Below are 19,233 nucleotides of genomic sequence, written 5' to 3' on the forward strand. Positions count from 1 at the left end.
ATTACAAATCAGCACATTTCATATGATTTCAGAAAATGCAATACATTATTAAACAATTCAAAATAACATTATTACCATTTATATAGGCAATTATTGATGGAGCGGTTGACTCACCATATCCTCCATGTTTCCATACTGCGGAGGGCCTCCTGTCATGTGCATGGAGCTTCGAATGCCTGTTAGGAACAAAAAAAGCAGAAAATGTAAACTAACTTAAAAAAAAAAAAAATCAAAAAAGGTTGTAAAACCACCTAATTACACAAAGATGAAGCATTACCTCTCATCTCGGCCTGCAGGTAGGAGGGTGGGCTTTGGGCCCAGTTCTGCCCCGCCAGGCTGAGTCGGGCCAGGTCCTGGTCGAGGCCTGTCAGTCCAGCTTGTGTCCCAGCATTGCTCTGCTCTTGCCACGACTCGCTCTTTGCTGCCGTCGGGGCTTGCTGGACCACGGGTGAAGACTCATCTAATGACGCCTGCTTACTGAGATCAGACGGTCGCGTTCGCGTCGCCCTCCGCGCAAGAGAGTACGACTTCTTTTCCACCGGCCTCTCTTGAGGAGGAGACGATTCTCGCACCTGACCGACTGCACTACCCCCTTCCATCGCTGGGCCAGACTCTTGTTTCCGTGGAGCCGGGACCCTCTCTCTCTCCGTCCTGTAGTGGTGAGCGGTGTATGTAGTTGTAGCTGTTGGAATCTCGCCCTCCTCCTCATCTTCCTCACTGCGGATGTCCTCCACCACCACGGCTGGGCTACGCTCTGTGTGAACAGCATGTGAGCCTCGGCCCCTGAGCCTCGGGCCCCTCTCGCCCTCTACAGGATGTGGCTGCACTCCTCGGGGTGGCGGGCCGTCTAGACTGGGTTTCGAGTGTCTCTGCCCTTCTGTCCTGTGGGGGGCCGACGAGACGCGACTGCTTTGGAAGCTGCGCTGTGGAGGCTGAGTCGAGGGTCGGCCGGAGGGTTTGGGTGCTGCAGGGGGAGCAGGAGGTGTGCCTGACTGTAGGGGAACAGTCTGAGGGGTGTTGCGGTGGCCAAGTGGAGGCGCCTGCCATGTTGTACGAACTGACTTTTCACCGTCACGGTGACGCCTCGGCTCCCGACTGGGCGAACCAGCATATCTGCAAACAAATATGATATATAAGATTTTAGTGGACAACTCGATACATATCTGGCTGTTACAAATATCTAGGAAATAAGTATAAATAAGTATGATTAATAGAAATGTGGCCAAAAGTTTGTGGTCAGTAAGATTTTTATTTTATTGTAAGTCTTTCAACATTGCTAATATACTTGATTTGATCAAAAATAAAGTATAAAGAGTAAAACTGTAAAATATCTACAGTTTAAAAAAAAAAAACTATTTTAAAATAATTTATTCCTGTGATTTCAGTGTTTTTTTATTGTGGCCAGCCTAAGGCACACCTGTGCAATAATCATGCTGTCTAATCAGCATCTTGATATGCCACACCTGTGAGGTGGATGGATTATTCTGGCAAAGGAGAGGTGCTCCCTAACACAGATTTAGACAGATTTGTGAACAATATTTTAGAGAAATAGGCCTTTTGTGTACATAGAAAAAGTCTTAGATCTTTGAGTTCAGCTCATGAAAAATGGGGGCAGAAACAAGTGTTGCGTTTATAATCTTGTTCAGTGTATATATACAATAAAAAAAAAAATGTATATCAAATTTTATGAATTCAGAAACTGAAATGGTTTATTTATCAAAAATTGCGAAAGCGGAGGTAACATTTCTAAAACGCACTTTTTAAAATGGCTAAATACAGCTGAATAATCAACCTGGATAGTTTGTCAGTCCATCACTAATACATACGCATACCTAAAACTTTAAGTAGAACAACTAAAGTTATATTTTACCAATAGCACTCAATTCCAAACAGCAAAGAAATAAACACGGGCTTCACCTGGGTTTTCGAGGGCGGTACGATCGCCCGTCACTTGCCCCTGTGCCATTGCGGATGTCATAGCCATATAAAGCAATTAGCTCGTCACGCGATTTTGGCGCCTGCTCCTCTTCGCGGAACTTGTCGTGTTCCCATCGGCCCTGGTCCTTCCACAACCTCCTGTGCCTGCCTTTTGGCCTGATGACAGATGGACAAACAGGGGGAGGAAGAAACCACACAAAATGAAACCATTAACCCCATGGCTTTGTGACAAATTCAACAAATTACATCAATTACAATACGACTTGGAAAGGGAGCTTTCCCTGAAAGAAAAACCCTCATATCTCTGACCTCTCCTCCTCTGTAGCCTGGCCTCTCACGTCATGCTCAAAGAAAAGGCCTTTTCGGGGGATGTAGGCTGGATTCTTCCTGTCCTCATCATCGTCAAGCTTCTCACCTTTGCTGCCCGATTTATTCTCAGGGTCCTCTGTGCTTTCCTTTAAACATTAGAGGTCTCAGCTTCAGCTTACATACAAGCAGTGTGATTTAGCATTGTCTTAGTCCAGAATGCGGCATTCTGGCCAACTGCTTTAAATCTGTCAAATGAGTGTTTTAATCATTCGGGATAGTTTGAATTCAAACTAAGTGTTTTCAGCAAAACAAAGGTGTTTAAATGTCAGTCCCGCCCCACAAACTGAACCGGACCCCTTCCAGAACTGTTCTGGTAGAAGATGCTATGTTCTGTTCCTCCATACCTGTCCGTCCCCACTCTGTCGCTCCCCAGCTAGATTGCCCTTCTCATCAGATTTAACTTCCTTGACCCCTCCATCTCTCTCCTCCTCTTCACCAAGCTCTTCTGTCGGGGCGTCTGCACTGGGCTTCGGTTCTGCGGCAGGACGTGAGGCCTCTTCATCACTGAAATGCTCTCCCTCCTCCTCCTCTCCTCCCTGAAACAAGCAGCGCCAAATAACAACAAATTCTCAGCCCAGAAAATACACAAACCAAAACTGATCACATCACAAAAGGAACGTAGCTTCACTGAAGCTCTAAAATCACAAGAACAAACAGAAACACTATTTCACAGTGTCTTTGTTACATATACTTACTACACTAATCTATGGCTGGATAAGAAAACGATAATTATCGCAATATTATTTTCCTCGATAAAACGATAACGAGTTCAATAAATGTTCAATATAATGTTTATCCGCCAAAATTGGAGTGAAACAGCACGCCACACGGACCATGTATCCACTAGGATCAAAGTTGAAATGGCAGCACAGTGCGAGCAGATGAGTTTACTCGCTGACCACTAAACACCGCCGTGAGATCCAGTGTGAAGCGTTTGAGTGTAACGATGTGTGGCTTTAACAGTAGTTATGACCTAAATGCTACTATGGAAGACCAATGGTAAATATTACTAAAATCCAACTCAGAATAATTCAATTAAATTGAGCTACATTTAAAAAGTAATATTAACATTGCAGCCTGCACTGCAAAATGTGCTGAAAGGAGGCATCAAAGTCAGGCAAAACAACCCAATTTTTTAAATGATGGCAAACAATATCACTCATAAGAACATGCAGAACCAACTTTTTCTATTAAGATGCTGATTTTGTTAAGGATAAATGACTGGAAACATGAATTCAGAAAACACTCAAAAAGTAAGTGACCATAAAGAGTAGTTTAAAACCACAATTAATGGTCTGGGCCCATATTCTTAAAGATTTTAAGAATCCTCTCAGAAATCTCCTAATTTAGCTTAAAAATGTCTAAAAGTCTTAGCTTAAAAGAGATTCAGGACCAATCTGAGAGCAACTCTGAGTGAGGAAAAGACAAAAACTTATCTTAGAGAGGCGGTGCGGCTGAACCCATTAATAGCTATGGCACAGTCTATTGAAGACTGCGATTGGTTTCTTGTCCAAGAAGGAAATAAAAGATCACATTTAAGAGTAGGGTCTATTATAAGCCTTCACTTTGAAATTACATGTGTAATTTTTCCTGTTTAACCATACTCTCTCACTCTCTCTCTCTCTCTCTCACTCTCACACACACACATACATATATATATATATATATATATATATATATACACACATACATATATATATGTATATACACACACACACACACACACATACAGTACAGACCAAAAGTTTGGACACACCTCATTCAAAGAGTTTTCTTTATTTTCATGACTATGAAAATTGTAGATTCACACTGAAGGCATCAAAACTATGAATTAACACATGTGGAATTATATACATAACAAAAAAAGTGTGAAACAACTGAAAATATGTCATATTCTAGGTTCTTCAAAGTAGCCACCTTTTGCTTTGATGACTGCTTTGCACACTCTTGGCATTCTCTTGATGAGCTTCAAGAGGTCGTCACCTGAAATGGTCTTCCAACAGTCTTGAAGGAGTTCCCCGAGAGATGCTTAGCACTTGTTGGCCCTTTTGCCTTCTGTCTGCGGTCCAGCTCACCCCTAAACCATCTCGATTGGGTTCAGGTCCGGTGACTGTGGAGGCCAGGTCATCTGGCGCAGCACCCCATCTCTCTCCTTCTTGCTCAAATAGCCCTTGATGCCTTCAGTGTGACTCTACAATTTTCATAGTCATGAAAATAAAGAAAACTCTTTGAATGAGAAGGTGTGTCCAAACTTTTGGTCTGTACTGTATATATATATATTCTTTATTTATGTTTTTATTTACCATGCGGTCATATTTGACATTTTATAGGAGATGAGTAGCGACACAATAAGGTTCTGAAAGCGCTGCTATTGGGTTTTCACTTTGCTTATAGAAGGTTGTGACAGACCCAAATCATCACTGCTGCATCGCTGCATTTTTCCAGCTATGGCATTTCTGTGCGGTGTGTTGGAGATGTTAAAGTGTCTTAAATAAGATTGGTTACAAACATAATCCCTGCATGATCTAATAGCGTCTTATTAACTCGCTGTCATGCATTGTGGAACACATTTCTTCTCCCTCCCTCTTCAGGTTTGTCCATTTTCTCCACTGCTAAAGAAACTCTTAAACACCAGGCCCAGATTGTGTTACACCAGCCTGTCTGAAATCCTGTGCTGACCAGCTGGCCCCAATCTTCACAAAGATCTTCAACAGATCGCTGGAGCTGTGCGAAGTCCCTTCATGCTTCAAACGCTCCTCCATCATCCCCATCCCAAAGAAACCCAAAATTACAGGACTAAATGACTACAGGCCTGTGGCTTTAACATCCGTAGTCATGAAGTCATTTGAAAAACTGGTGCTGGCCCACCTGAAGGACATCACTGGACCCTTGCTGGATCCTCTTCAGTTTGCCTACAGAGCAAACAGGTCTGTGGACAATGCAGTAAACATTGGACTGCATTATGTTCTGCAACACCTAGACAGACCGGGAACCTATGTGAGGATCCTGTTTGTGGACTTCAGCTCGGCTTTTAACACGATCATGCCAAACCTCCTCCTGCCCAAACTAACTCAGCCCTCCGTGCCCACCTCCGTCTGTCAGTGGATCAACAGCTTCCTGACAGACAGGCAGCAGCTAGTGAGGCTGGGAAAATACACATCCAGCACCCGTACAATCAGCACCGGAGCTCCCCAGGGCTGCGTTCTCTCCCCACAGCTCTTCTCCCTGTACACTAACGATTGCACATCTAAGGACCCCTCTGTCAAGCTCCTGAAGTTTGCAGATGACACCACACTCATCGGCCTCATTCAGGACGGTGACGAGTCTGCTTACAGACAGGAGGTTAAAGAGCTGGCTGTCTGGTGCAGTCTCAACAACCTGGAGCTTAACACGCTCAAAACAGTGGAGATGACTGTGGACTTCAGGAGAAACCCCCCTGCACTCCCCCCACTCACCATCATGAACAGCACTGTGGCTGCAGTGGAGTCATTCAGGTTCCTGGGCACCACTATCTCTCAAGACCTGAAGTGGGACATTCACATTGACTCCATTGTGAAAAAGGCCCAGCAGAGGTTGTACTTCCTTCGCCAGCTGAGGAAGATTAACCTGCCACAGGATCTGCTGAAACAGTTCTACTCCACCATCATCGAATCGATCCTCTGCACTTCAGTAACTGTCTGGTTCAGCTCAGCTTCTAAATCTGACCTCAGAAGACTACAGAGGGTAGTCCGGACTGCTGAGCGAATCATCGGTTCAACCCTCCCTTCTATTCAAGAACTGTACTTATCCAGAGTGAGCAAAAGGGCTGGCAAAATCACTCTGGACCCCTCACATCCAGCACACTCCCTCTTTGAACTGTTGCCATCTGGTCGACGCTACAGAGCACTGAGCACCAGAACGACCAGACACAGGAACAGTTTCTTCCCTCAGGCAATCCATCTTATGAACAGTTGATACACACTGAACACACTACACTTTATATTTATATACACATACACTTAATTTATCTAACACACATACTTAGTATACACTTAAATTTTGCACATAATATACATGTACATACATAACTGCATCTTTGGAATATACCTGCCAACAATTGTCAATTTGTATATTGTCATTCCTTGTCTACTTATTTGTATTTTTTGTATTTTTATATTCTTTTATTATGTGTTTTATGTTCTGTCGCTGTCATTCTGTTGTACTGCGGAGCTTCTGTCACGAAAACAAATTCCTCGTATGTGTAAACATACCTGGCAATAAAGCTCATTCTGATTCTGATTCTGATACCTCTTAAAAGTCCTCGTCCCTACTCCTAACAGTCTTGGACCTTAAGACATCTTTTAAGGGTTAAGATGCTTTCTGAATTACTTTTTTTCTTTACTGGGATCTTTTCTTTAATTTTAAGAGGAAACACGAAGAAGTTTCTTAGAATTTTGTTACTAGGAGCAACTCTTAGTTAGCACTAAGATTTAACCCGATAACCGATTTTGAAATCTGGTTGCAGCTCACACGAGGAGAATCTTTGCAGATTATCTAACCTCAAATATTAAACATGCACACACTAGATATCATTAAGATGATCATGCCAGAGGGAGCACCTCACGTGATCTCACGCAGCAGATCATCACTGATTATTTTTAGCGTGCTAGTAGCTTTCTGCACTCACCCGGTGCATTCAAAGCTGAGGTGATTTCACTCCAGCGCTTCTCTTTCTCCTTACGGTTGTGATGCGTTTTCGACACATAACACAGACAGTCGTGTTACTACAAAATGTCAAGAAACAGTTTCCTCCATCTCCACTATCCAACGAAGCTGTACATCAGCTGTTTTGCACATTGGCTGTGAAAGTACTGACGTAATCATATAGCCATCATTAATCCAGATTTAAATCCTAAATATCAAACATGTTTGATAATAATCATGGCTGCCCTGATTTGTTTGCGAGATTCGATCGGTGAACGCCTCTCACATTACCAGATAATCCGCGCCGAACATCGGGACAGATCGAGGTGCTCGCAAGATGTTTGCTCCGATTCTCGGGAGGGGGAAATCAGGGCTAAAAATCCTGTAGTGTGAGGCAGGCTAAACCAATGAACAACATTTTTTTTTTACATTTTCTGGTCATATCACCCAGCTTTAATAATAACAGTAAATTATGCACAGCTACAAGCAACGAACAAATCCTAAACAGAAATGTTAGTTAATATTACTCAGTACTTGTTTGCGTAATTGCTCCCTAGCAAGCACACCCAAAAATATATATATATAAAAAATCTCCACATTTGAACCAGAATAAGCAAAACAACAAGCTTTTCCACATCAGCAAAACAGTTATCGTTAACTATATAAAATAATAATAATAAAATACATATATAAAAATGTTAACTTAAATAGAAATGTTGCTTTGGAAGCTGACTGAATTTACTAAAGCTGGTAGAAAAAATAAAACTATTACAAGACGCACATAAATTATCCTACTAAAACTAAAGTGAAAATAAACTGAATAAACCAAAATAAAAGTCAATCCAAAACATCATTAACATGCTAAGACCTAGCAGCAAAATATAACTCTTTCAGGAGAAAGACTGGCGTCAAATGATTTCGCTACACAGAGTTTGACAGTATACATATTTCTGGATCTTTTCAACGTTTACATATTATCGGCTCAGCAAGACAAAGTAAATATGGCACTACAACTCAAAAACAGGTCCAATAAACCTTCTCCTGGTCGTTCCTGTTCTAAAATCTCCTTCTGACAGCATTTTGAAATGGTGAGGAGACTGTGCTCGTCTGCAGTGAATTAAAGGCAGCTTCACGCAGGTCTGAAGAGTAAGGATGGTGTAGAATGGGATGCTAGGAGACCAAACAAAGTGTAACATCAGCAGCCCAGAGGACAACACCCTCATTCAACTCCACCACGTCACCCGAGGAGCCCACAATCATCAGAACGATTCTTGCATAGAGAGGAAGAGCAGCAGAACGTGTGGGTAGTGCGTCATGTCTACTAAAATTAGACGTGGACCACAGATGCACTAACAGCATGGGGCTCCACTCTGGCAGTCCTCATGATGCCACGAGAGAGGAGCGAAAATACCCTTGACACAATTTCAACAAAACCTTCAATCCAAATCATTACTTTTGGAGGTCCATATTGAGCTTTAAAGCCACTAGGTTAAACAATAAACATGCTCTCAGATTCACAATCTTCATGAAGAAAGGGCAGCACTCTCTCAATGACACAGTTCGGCTGCGGTGCAAACACACACAGCCCGAGCTGGATCGGTGCGGATGCATCACAGCGACGTCTTGAAGAAAACGGATTGATTTCCCAACGAGCCCCATAAAGGGCGTTCCCATAGAGACTCACCTCCGTGTGCGACCCGTTCTCCTCCAGATCAGCGCTGTCATAGTCTGATAAGACCGCTGGAGGAAAGAAATCAGACACGTTAGCAGCTCCGTTCACGCTTCTGAGAGCAAAGAACACATGGCTTCAGAAGCGGTCATCATAACAATTTAACCTGCACTAAAAACTGCTGTGGTTTGTGAACCATAACAATAATCTTGGTCTCTTTTGAGAGTAGACTAGTGAGCTTGAGGTCAAAACTGAAGTCATGAAGACTAAAATACAGACTCACCTTCACCAACACCATCTTCACTTTCCTAAACAGAAAGAGAACAGAATCAGACACTCAGCCGAACAAGCCTGGATTAATCTAGATTCATCTAGATGCTCAACCTAAGAATTAAAGATTCATAATGACCTAATCAAGAAAAGCTTGTTAATATAACATACAGAGCATCCAGTCTAAAACAAGAGTGCACTTCCTCTTCCCAGTACAGAATGACGGATCAGATATCAAACACCCAGCAACCTCAGATCTCGTCCAGTTTGCTGATCAGCACCTCACACAGCATCTTAACACCAATCAGATGCACTCATGAAGAACTGATGCACTTTCATGCGAGCATCAGAGCGTCTCAGTCCTGTTTCTAGAGCTCCACCGGTGCAGTTTAGGGGTCTTATTACTCTGACACACACAGCTCGGGGTCTCGGCTGTCTGTTTGGGGCGCAGGCTCAGCTGATGGGTGTAAGGAGACACACACACACACACACACACACACCGTGCGGGATGAGGGGAGCCTCCAGGACCAGGATGGAGAACCACTGAGTGACTTCGGATGATTGAGAGGCAAGGGATTAAAAGGTCAAATGAAGTCAACACCACATTTATATGAAAGGAGCACCACAGACACAACAGGAAATGTACATTCCTGTTACAGAACTAGGATTAGTCGTCTGTTAAATACTTGTATCATTTATCTCAAGGGCTACAGACAAAAAACGCCCATCAGATGAAGCGTCTCCTGTTTTATCACAGCTGAACTCGTGTTTAAATGACACTAACTCCGTGTGTGGATTGTGTGAACCCTCAACACGCACACACAGGGATCGGCCCTGGTTATAAAAGCAGATTTACAGCCACACACTCACACACTCCGACTCGTCGTCTCTCTTGGCGCTCACGCGCTCCGCCGGCGACTCCACCGGCGCGGGGTCTTCTCCGCGAGTTTTCCGGACGCCGGACAGCGACCCCCCGCTCTCGGAGCCCGACGCGGACTCGTCTTCCTCCTCGCTGTCCTGAGAGGCGCGCCGTCTCCGTCGCCGCCGGTCCGCCATCTTAACTCTCACGGAAAGGAAAGCGGATCTGCGCGCGAAATTGTGGGTGCTCGCGCATCTCGTCACATCCTCTTGTTCCCTGCTGCGTCAGAGGAGGCACGCGCGAGTGGGTAGCTCGGTGACGTACGGTGCGAGAAATGTCATTCATCTGCGCGGTTTCGTTTTTGAGTGGACCCACGAGAAGCAAACGCAATAGAGCTTGAAGTGAACTGCTGTTTCCTTCATTCCTCAGAAGAAGACGTCTTCATTTATTTGTTTTGGCAATGCACCTACACAGAAAAATGTTGGTCAAATTATTTAATGTTTATTCAATCTTATTTTGTAAGTGACGCTTCTTTTTGATTTTAAGAATACGGTAAATATTACAAAATTTGTTTTCTGTTGGCTAAACTTCACGTTCACAAACAGAAGGTGACTGTCCAAAGTTCTGCAATTTTGAAAGCTATGAAAACTCTATTTCTGTATTCATCCTTTGTGTCTTCCTAAAGCTAAAAATGTAATTTTATTACCGTTTTTATGTTACTCTGATAACAAGTCTGTGTGTATTCTTGTATTTTTTTTTCTTTCACTTTGTGTGTAATTGTAATTATATTGCCTTAATGTTTTATTGTTTGTATTGTTTAATTAAAAAAAGTCAGTAGCTCTAAGTCTAGAACCACGTTAAGTTACTGTTTCCCACTCATTGTTAAATGTACAGGTGCATCTCAATAAATTAGAATGTCGTGGAAAAGTTCATTTATTTCAGTAATTCAACTCAAATTGTGACACTTTTGTATTAAATAAATAAAATGCACACACTGAAGTAGTTTAAGTCTTTGGTTCTTTTAATTGTGATGATTTTGGCTCACATTTAACTAAAATCTAAAAAAATTAGAATACTTCATAAGTTTTAGTGAATTGTTGGAAAGTATGTTCATTTACTGTACATGTACTCAATTCTTGGTAGGGGCTCCTTTTGCTTTAATTACTCCCTCAATTCTGCGTTGCATGGAGGTGATCAGTTTGTGGCACTGCTGAGGTGGTCTGGACGCCCAGGTTTCTTTGACAGTGGCCTTCAGCTCATCTGTTTGGTCTCTTGTTTCTCATCTTTCTCTTGACAATAACCCATAGATTCTCTCTGGGGTTCAGGTCTGGTGAGTTTGCTGGCCAGTCAAGCACACCAACACCATGGTCCTTTAACCAACTTTTGGTGCTTTTGGCAGTGTGGGCAGGATTCAAATCCTTATTTTTGAAGTAAAAACAACAAAATACAGTGGTATTACCACTTATTTGAAACACTGTGGAGCACAAAAACACCAATTTGCATTGCAATTTGTTTTATTTGGCTTTTCCTTTTTGTTTTATGTAGGACCATAATAGCAACATAATATATATATATATATATATATATATATATATATATATATATATATCCCTACTGAAAAAAAAAGAAAACAGAAACCATCACAGAAATTCTAATGGTTTCCACTACAAATACAGTTACAAACCATCAACTTTTAAGAAAATTTAAAAAATGTTTCCTGAAGTGTCTTTTGGGACATATTGCATCAGTATTTAGTGGTTTTAACAAGCCACCAATTGAAGGCGACTAATTACCAGTAGAGACCATTACAGATCCCATTAAAACCAGTAAAACCATTACAAGTTCTACGAAGGTTTCTATTGTTTTTGTCTAGCAGGGATATGGGATATGCTTCGTATATGTTACACGGTGGTAGAATGTTTTTTTTTTTTTTTTACAATTTTAGGGCTTGTCACATTCCACAGTACTTATATTTTTATATATTCAATTTCTCACATGAAGGATAGGTTAATACTCTTAAAACTGATGACTGAAGTGATGTAATCTGTTTGCATCAAACACTTTTTCCTGGTTGAATCCGATTCCAGTAAAAAAAAATTCTTAGCCAAACATAAAAGTCAAGATGAATTCTGTGATTAAGCTTTCAAGACAATTCTTCATTAAAAGACATGAATATACACGGTATATTCATATATGACTCGTTTTAATATTTGAAATAATTTCTTTAGTTACACGTATCTTACACATTTCCTTGGAACAAAAGCGTTAAGTTACAACAAATGCTTCTGTTACCGGTTTTCATAATTTTTCCCTTTATGCGACAGAGAACTCACACACCAAAAAGCGCAGCATGTACAGTTTTGATCTTTTACGGCAGCTCTCGGTGTGTTACGGTAGAAGCTTTGGTCCACACTGCTCAAGCTAACCTGCAAAGTATGACACAATCGTAAACACTGAAGTGTTTTACTCTGCACTATGATCATGGGTGTGTTGTTAGGAGAGCTTGCAGGGGGCTTCAGGGAGATCCAAAATTCACCCTTCAATCTGCTTCTGAAGATCCAAAGTGCAATACAGGTGTGTACGTGGATGAGACCACAAGGCTAAGATTTCGGAAGGAGCTTCCTTCTGACGGTTTCATTTGCGACATGTTCGATGAGGCGTCCGTTTCTTAGTCACCTCTGCTCGACAGCGACTACGCTCATCCAGCCAGGGCAGGTCAAAGTTCCTGTTTAAATATAAATATGTATTGCAATCAAAACAAGATGTCAGGATGTACATTATTAACAACATGGAAAAAATGTATATTGAACTTACTGCTGTTTCAGGTTGGGCAGAGGTCTTCCAAAAGCCACCACTGGCAGGAAGGGGGTCACCATAATAGACTCCACTGAGGACAAACACAGAAACAAGTACTTTCAGTGAGCAGACCATATACTTTTCAGGAATGCTGGAAAAAAGGCATCCGCTGACATACCATCCTCAGGGTCTGGATAGAAGGAGCGCAGCTCTGGTTCACTCTCCTGAATGACCTTCCTCCTGTTCATCCTCTGCTGCAGGCGCTGAAACATCCTCTGCTCACGAATACGCTGGATATCCCACCTGAATAAGACCAATGAGATTACGGGATAGATCTGCAAATGCTCGAATCCAGGGGTTCTCATAATTTACATTCACGGGTCCGAACCTGAATTCTCATCAAAGTCAAAAGGTCCGAAATGTTAGTTTTTGATAACCATGCTTGTAACTTCTAGGGATGCACTGGTTGACCGGCCATAAATCGGAACCGGCCGGTTTTTGCTTAAAATACGTGGTTTTTGTTTCTTTTTTCGGCTGATTTTTCCGGAAGTGCACTCGCGTGCACAGACTACATTGTAATCGTTCACTATGTCATTTGTGTGGAAGAGTATTTAGAAATCTGTGCGCAGGACACGGGCAGCCGATCAGTACTGGAAATGCAGAGTTTTATGTCTGAGGCACAGATAGCAGGAAGCGAACAGCCGTTGGTGTACTGGCGCACAAATAAGAGTCTTTCCTGCGCACTGAAGCTGCGCGAGCCTATACTGTACCGGTCCGCACCCTGAACACGAGTAGACCTTGAAGAGATGTTCAGATCGACTTCTCACGTGTTGGATGAGAAACGAAACGGACTAAACTGTGACAAAACTGATTTTTATTTATTTTTTTTTTAAATTAGAACTTGCATTCACGTTTGAAAAGCCAGAAGTAAACGTCAGCTCTGCATTAGGATGATTATTTTTATTTTTACCTTGAAATTACATAAAATTGACACAATTTGATTTAAAAATCACCTGCTGTAGCACACTGAAAAAAAAACGGTTTCATTCATGCAATTTAAACATTTTAAGGTAATGATTCACATCTACATTTTTTTACTAGAGACAATAAGTTATTTATTTTTCATTGACTCAAGTAAAAAAAATATCGATCATTACCCAATTTTTTTATTTTTTTATTGGATGAATGAATCACTTCGCATCTTTGTTTTATTCGCACCAACATTATTTGATTTTAACATTTTGGAATAATGTATTTATATAGCATACTTTTTAGTCAGTCTCACTGGTAAAGACCAGTTTTTTTTATTTAAAACCAAATTTAAAAACTAACAAATACTGAATGCTGATTAAGAAACATCTTATTAAATTTGTGTTGTTGTGTTGTTTGGATTGTAGAACTATGCAGTTGTTGCCTTTAATTTCACACGGTTACAGTTAATCTTTTAATCTAAGGCCAGTTCAATGTATTTTCAACCCAATTCAAAAACAAAAGCTAAATGCTGATGTCTGTACCATCTATGTTTGTATTGAATGTAGGCTACTTACTGTGCAGTTACTGCTGTTAATTTCAGATGGCTACAGTTATTGTTTTCAATAGCCAAAAGCCAGTTTGGCCTATTAAATACCAAATAAACATCTTGTTTATGCATACTGCCCTTCTTTCTAGTTTAAAAGATTTTTAAAAATCTGAAATCGGTATCGGAATCTGCCAGTTTGCTTGTAAAAAATCAGTATCGGAATCGGCCATGAAAAATCATGATCCTGCATCCCTAGTAACTTCAACTTTATATATGCTAATTACTATATGCATGATGTTGCATTTACTCTCTGAAATGTGACATAGTGCATTTTTGTACAACTAAATGCCCATTAAAACAGTTCTCAGTTACATATTTCTGAAATAGTAATTCAATGTAACCTGCAGTCACTTTAACTGAATTGCTAAAACTTTGAATTATAAATGCAATACACGGTTATACAGTAGTGAATTATAGGCCTATTACTTTATTTTATATATCATGCAGCACAATTGTCTGTGTGTAATAAACTATGTCCATATTTACAGACGAACTACATTCATGCTCATATGCCCAGACAGTCAAGAGTGATATGTTTCTGGAAATGCTGTTTTGTACTCATTAATTCACAAGTCAGATGAATGTGCTGCTAACTCTGCCGGCAGACAAAGCAGAGCTGTGTCAGGAAAGCTGAAACCTTGCACTCGCGGGGCGAAACTAGTTGCTATGTGCTTGGTCTTACAAAAGAGTCGGTAAACAGTGCAACACTGGTTTGTGCGCCCCTGTGTGTGTGTGTGTGTGTGTAGAAGAAAAATAAAACAAGCATCACCTCTTCCTCCTCTTCTCATCCAGCTCAAGTTTTGAATGCCTCTTCAGAAAGACATTATCATCTAGACACTGCACAGAAGAAAGTATGAGCATGTACATGCATCATTAAGGTGGAACATTTAATTGAAATAAAACCAAAATCGTGATAGGAATATGAAATCGCAAAGGCTGTTTTTCGGAACAAAAATTAAAGATATTTTTGATGAAATCTGAGAGCTTTCTGACCCTCCAGACAGCAACACAACTGACATGTTGAAGGATTTCATTTTTGGGAGAACTATCCCTTTAAATAAATATATATGCATTCAGAAAATACAGCTCCACACGAACTTTGCCACTTGGGATGCTTATTGGTCTTACTAACCTCAGGGATGTCCGACGCCTCTTTCTGCCCCAATGGCTCTAAGATACTCTCCCGCCAAGAAGGAACTACATATAATGATACATTTTTGAGGATCTGAAGTATTCTTTATAATCAATATATGTGATTAAAATCATTAAAGGAATATTTCATCCAAAGATGGTGTCATTATTTACTCACCCTCATGTCGTTCCAAACCTGTATGAGTTTCTTTCTTAAGTTCTTAAACATTGTGAAGATTGCTGGTAATCAAACAGTTAACAGTCCCCATTGACTTCCATAGTATTTCTTTCCCTACTATGGGAGTCATTTGGTGAACCATCAACTTTTTGGTTCTTCGAAATGTCTTCTTTTGTGTTCAAAATAAGTTATAACATATACAGGTTTGTAACAACATGAGGGTGGGTAAATGAGGACAAAATGTTCCTTTTTGGGTGACATATTTCTTTAACAGAGAAATTAGATTCATTTCTCCCAACCTGCAACTGTGTCCTCATGCACAGGTGAGGGGTCTCGACGAGGGGACGGAGGCGGCTGATGCCAGCGGCACAGGTACATCTCTGTGGTAGTCAGGTAGGGCAGTTCCTCTGACTGAGACTGAAATTCAGGCTCCGTCTCTTCCTGGGGCTCCTCCTTCTGAGCTGGGCCATCCTGTGGTGGTGGTGGTGACCTGGGCTGCCCACGTCGTGACCTACTCATCCGGGAGTCCTGGAAAAGAAACCTCCTTTGAGAGGGTGGTGAAAACATAAAACATATTTAGTTTAATCAATTCTCATGTCGTTAGCTACAGCACATTAGGGCTGTCAAATTTTGAATTTCGAATATTTGTCGAATAAAAAAAAAATCCAAGTTTGAATGCAAAAACGTTGCATATAAATTTTAGGTGTGCGTCAGGCAGCCTTATCAGTCGCACACAAGATGCAATGATGATATACAGTGTTGTTGCAATTTAATGCTTTTGTTAGCCTATAGGCTACAGCCCGGAGAAGATCTTTTGGCAAAACTGAACGCTTATTAATTGCATTTTCTATGTTAAAGTTCAAGTCTCAAAACATATGGTGGTTTTTCCCCATCTCTCTTCATTTCATGTTTTTAATTTAACTAAAGAACTCTTTGTTTTCTAACTGTTTAAGCAAATTAATTAATTATATTTGTTTTATAAACATTGTTTTAAACATAATGCACTTTTTGCAAAGATAGTCCTGTTATTTTTTCGCTTTGAATAAATGTGCATTAGTAATATTTTGCTCCATGCGCCCTCTTGTGGCTTTAGAAGAGAAGCTAAAATCTATTTTCCCCCTAAGTGAGAATACTCCTTTTAAATTTGAATATAATTTAAATAAGGATAAGGATAAGGATTTTAGTTTTTGACTGCCCTACGCCACATCAGTTGGAAATAATGAGGATAGCTCACCCAGAAATTAAAATTTTGTCTTTACATACATACCCTCATGACTTCTTTTGAGTTACGCAGAAGAAACAAACGACATGAGGACAAGTAATTGATGAGGAATTTTTGGCTGAACTATCCTTGGAATAAATCTTTATATAATTAGAGAAAAAGTCATGATCATACCTTTTCAGGCTTTTTCCTTTTCTTCCAAAGTGCATCTGCTTTGGGGTTTGGACCCGTCCCTCAGATTTCTGGACGTCATCTGTGGCAGCAGCCTCAGGTTCCTTTCGACGAGGTGCCTGAGAAGGACGGGACTGCGTACCCTCTTTTCTCACCATCTGCAGCCGACGCTCCATGAGTTCAATTCGGGCCATTAGCTACAAACACACACCTGTGTTAGGCTGTGTATTAAACATCAGCTTCAGACCAATAGGTGAAACAAGAAACAAGTGTTACAAAACAACAAGCGGGAAACTCTGAATGCACCCAGTTTAACATGGGCCCATCATTTAACATTTCATTTCATAAAAGCAGGGGGAAAAGTGCCAAACTCTCAGCGTAGTGAGCGTACCATCTCTTTCTCAGCTTTGAGGTCATCGATCTCTTTGCTCTTGTTGTGCAGCTGCTTCTGCTGCTGTTCAATCAGCTCCAGTTGCAGCAGCAGGATCTGTCGGATGCAGCTGGTCTGCGTGTCCACGAGGCCGGAGCCTTTCCTCTCATTACGACGCTTCCCATCGGGACTGTTCTCTGGTGAGGGGACCCCCACGACCGCCCCCACTTCTCTCCGCTGATTGCTGCCATTTGATACCGTGGGATCCATCTTCCCCACGTGCTTTTGACTGGCCTGACAAAACAGTGATTTGCTCTTGACCGGGGAACCTTCGGCCCCCATCTGCTTGGTTGACGGGAGTGTCAAGGCCCCCAGCGTCTCCCAGTTCTCCTCCTGCCCGAGGTTCCCTTTTGGAGATTGGTCAGGGGAGCTCAACACGTTCCGGCGGCTGATATTTGCTTTGCTGTGCAGGGGATGCTTTTGATTTATGCTGTTGTGGATGGTGCTCAGCACATGGGTGGCGAAGTCTTGACTCTCCTTCTTCAGGGATTCATGGGCTCTCGATGGCTTCTTGCTGAGGCTCGTGTCCAGTCTGTGTCCTCCACTCGTGAACACAGTGGATCGCATAGTCATCGCGACTTGCTCCAGTTGAAGCTGTTTTACCAACACCCACCTCTATAGATGAGGAGGATTTGAGACAGGCTGAATGTGTGTCCTTTGGGCCCCTTTTCTATAGCCATTCTGGGGGAACAACACAAAAACTTGAATTTTATTGCACAATTTGACCATAATTTGTTTCTTAGTAAGGCAAAATTAAAAGGTAGGTATACTGATATATGATGCTTTGTTTTCTGAAAATTGAAAGCACATGAATCTAAGAGCAAAAATGTCATTTATAGAAAGATATTGTATGATCGTATTTCCAAAATAATGTATATGGTTACGCTGATATAACTTGAAGTACTTGGCTTCCTATCTGTTGAGTGTTGCATGCATTGTGTTTACTGTTTCAGGAAGCACATCGTCCGATCACTCTTTACATGCATGCAACTGGGAGTTGTTGGTTTTTTATCTTTACTGAAACTCCAGAGTCATACACGACCTATTGTGTGGGCACAGGCAGCGTCCACCATTTTAGATATACAGCAAAAACAATGATAATCATTTTAGCAGTTCCCTACGTCTGCTCTTGAATGACGATGACGCCATTTTAAGTCATGCAATCGTGCTGTTTATCTAAATACTGAACGAAGCATATTGCAACCATATCGTATCGACATTTTATTTAAATTTCCCTGGCCGCCGTCCGAACTCACCTATCACCGTCCTTTGGCCCACTTTCCGATGTTGTTTGAATCTGCGCACACGGCGCATGCGCGGTACGTCTGGAATCTGATTGGACTCTCGCGGAGCAACATTTCGTGGCGGGCGTTTCGAGGTTTGCGTTTTGACATCATGCAGACATGAACTGAAAATTTAACATTCAAGTTTTAAACGCATTGCAGCATTACGGTAAATATGAATAAGATCATGACAACTTTTAAAGAATACACAAATGAATAAAACAAATGTTTATTTAGCGCACTACTGAAAGACAGTTTTACAAGCAGGCTACATAAATATACCGAACCTGATTAAATAAATACTGAGGAGTTGTATTTTTTTTATGACTGATTTGTTGGCAATGCAATCTGGCAAACAGCAATGCTAAAATACACAGGTGTGTTAAAAAAAAAACTTGGCATTAGAGGAAACCTGTCAAATACATACAGTAATTACTAGCCTATTAACCCAAAACATACTTTTGTAAAACTTATGAATATCGTAAAAAAATACTGAAATATTCAAAAATATGACAGAACAAATCTATATGCATGATGAAACAGTATTTTTTTTCTTAAAACAATAAAAAAAAACTTGCCAAACTGTCAAATGAATGTAAAAATATACAAGTAACACATTCTTTTGAAAGGATATGTTTGATATAGATACATATAT

The 19,233-nt window shown here is 41.1% G+C and overlaps 2 protein-coding genes across 3 annotated transcripts in view; both read right to left on the reverse strand.

Moving 5' to 3' along the window:
* casc3 (casc3 exon junction complex subunit) overlaps positions 1-10,083 on the reverse strand; it is a 16,680-nt gene extending 6,597 nt beyond the window's left edge. The window contains exons 1-8 of one of the 2 annotated variants that reach the window (XM_059551742.1): positions 9,800-10,083; positions 8,943-8,967; positions 8,675-8,730; positions 2,652-2,843; positions 2,248-2,393; positions 1,918-2,094; positions 278-1,113; positions 115-176 (exon numbers count right to left, since the gene is read on the reverse strand). In XM_059551742.1, the coding sequence (XP_059407725.1) occupies positions 115-176; positions 278-1,113; positions 1,918-2,094; positions 2,248-2,393; positions 2,652-2,843; positions 8,675-8,730; positions 8,943-8,967; positions 9,800-9,985 (1,680 nt within the window). In that variant the 5' untranslated portion in view covers positions 9,986-10,083. The remainder of the gene's footprint in view (positions 1-114; positions 177-277; positions 1,114-1,917; positions 2,095-2,247; positions 2,394-2,651; positions 2,844-8,674; positions 8,731-8,942; positions 8,968-9,799) is intronic. The other variant, XM_059551749.1, reaches the window with a different exon arrangement.
* Positions 10,084-12,225: 2,142 nt separating this feature from the next.
* On the reverse strand, positions 12,226-18,704 carry msl1a (MSL complex subunit 1a). The gene is made up of 9 exons (XM_059551755.1): positions 18,552-18,704; positions 17,257-17,976; positions 16,869-17,062; positions 15,772-16,016; positions 15,296-15,360; positions 14,933-15,000; positions 12,763-12,887; positions 12,603-12,675; positions 12,226-12,513 (listed from the first exon to the last, which is right to left on the reverse strand). The coding sequence occupies exons 2-9, from the start codon at positions 17,866-17,868 to the stop codon at positions 12,423-12,425; spliced, it is 1,473 nt and encodes a 490-aa protein (XP_059407738.1). The 5' UTR covers positions 17,869-17,976; positions 18,552-18,704; the 3' UTR covers positions 12,226-12,422.
* Positions 18,705-19,233: the final 529 nt, after the last annotated feature.

This window comes from Carassius carassius, chromosome 1, assembly GCF_963082965.1.
Source record: "Carassius carassius chromosome 1, fCarCar2.1, whole genome shotgun sequence".
Lineage (NCBI taxonomy): Eukaryota > Metazoa > Chordata > Actinopteri > Cypriniformes > Cyprinidae > Carassius > Carassius carassius.

Coding starts and splice junctions, on each gene's coding strand:
- msl1a (XM_059551755.1), bottom strand. CDS start 17,868: ATGACTATGCGATCCACTGTGTTCACGAGTGGAGGACACAGACTGGAC. Junction 15,361..15,771: donor GCATGAGGACACAGTTGCAG/GTTGGGAGAAAT, acceptor CATTATATGTAG/TTCCTTCTTGGCGGGAGAGT. Junction 12,676..12,762: donor CTATCCAGACCCTGAGGATG/GTATGTCAGCGG, acceptor GTTTGTCCTCAG/TGGAGTCTATTATGGTGACC.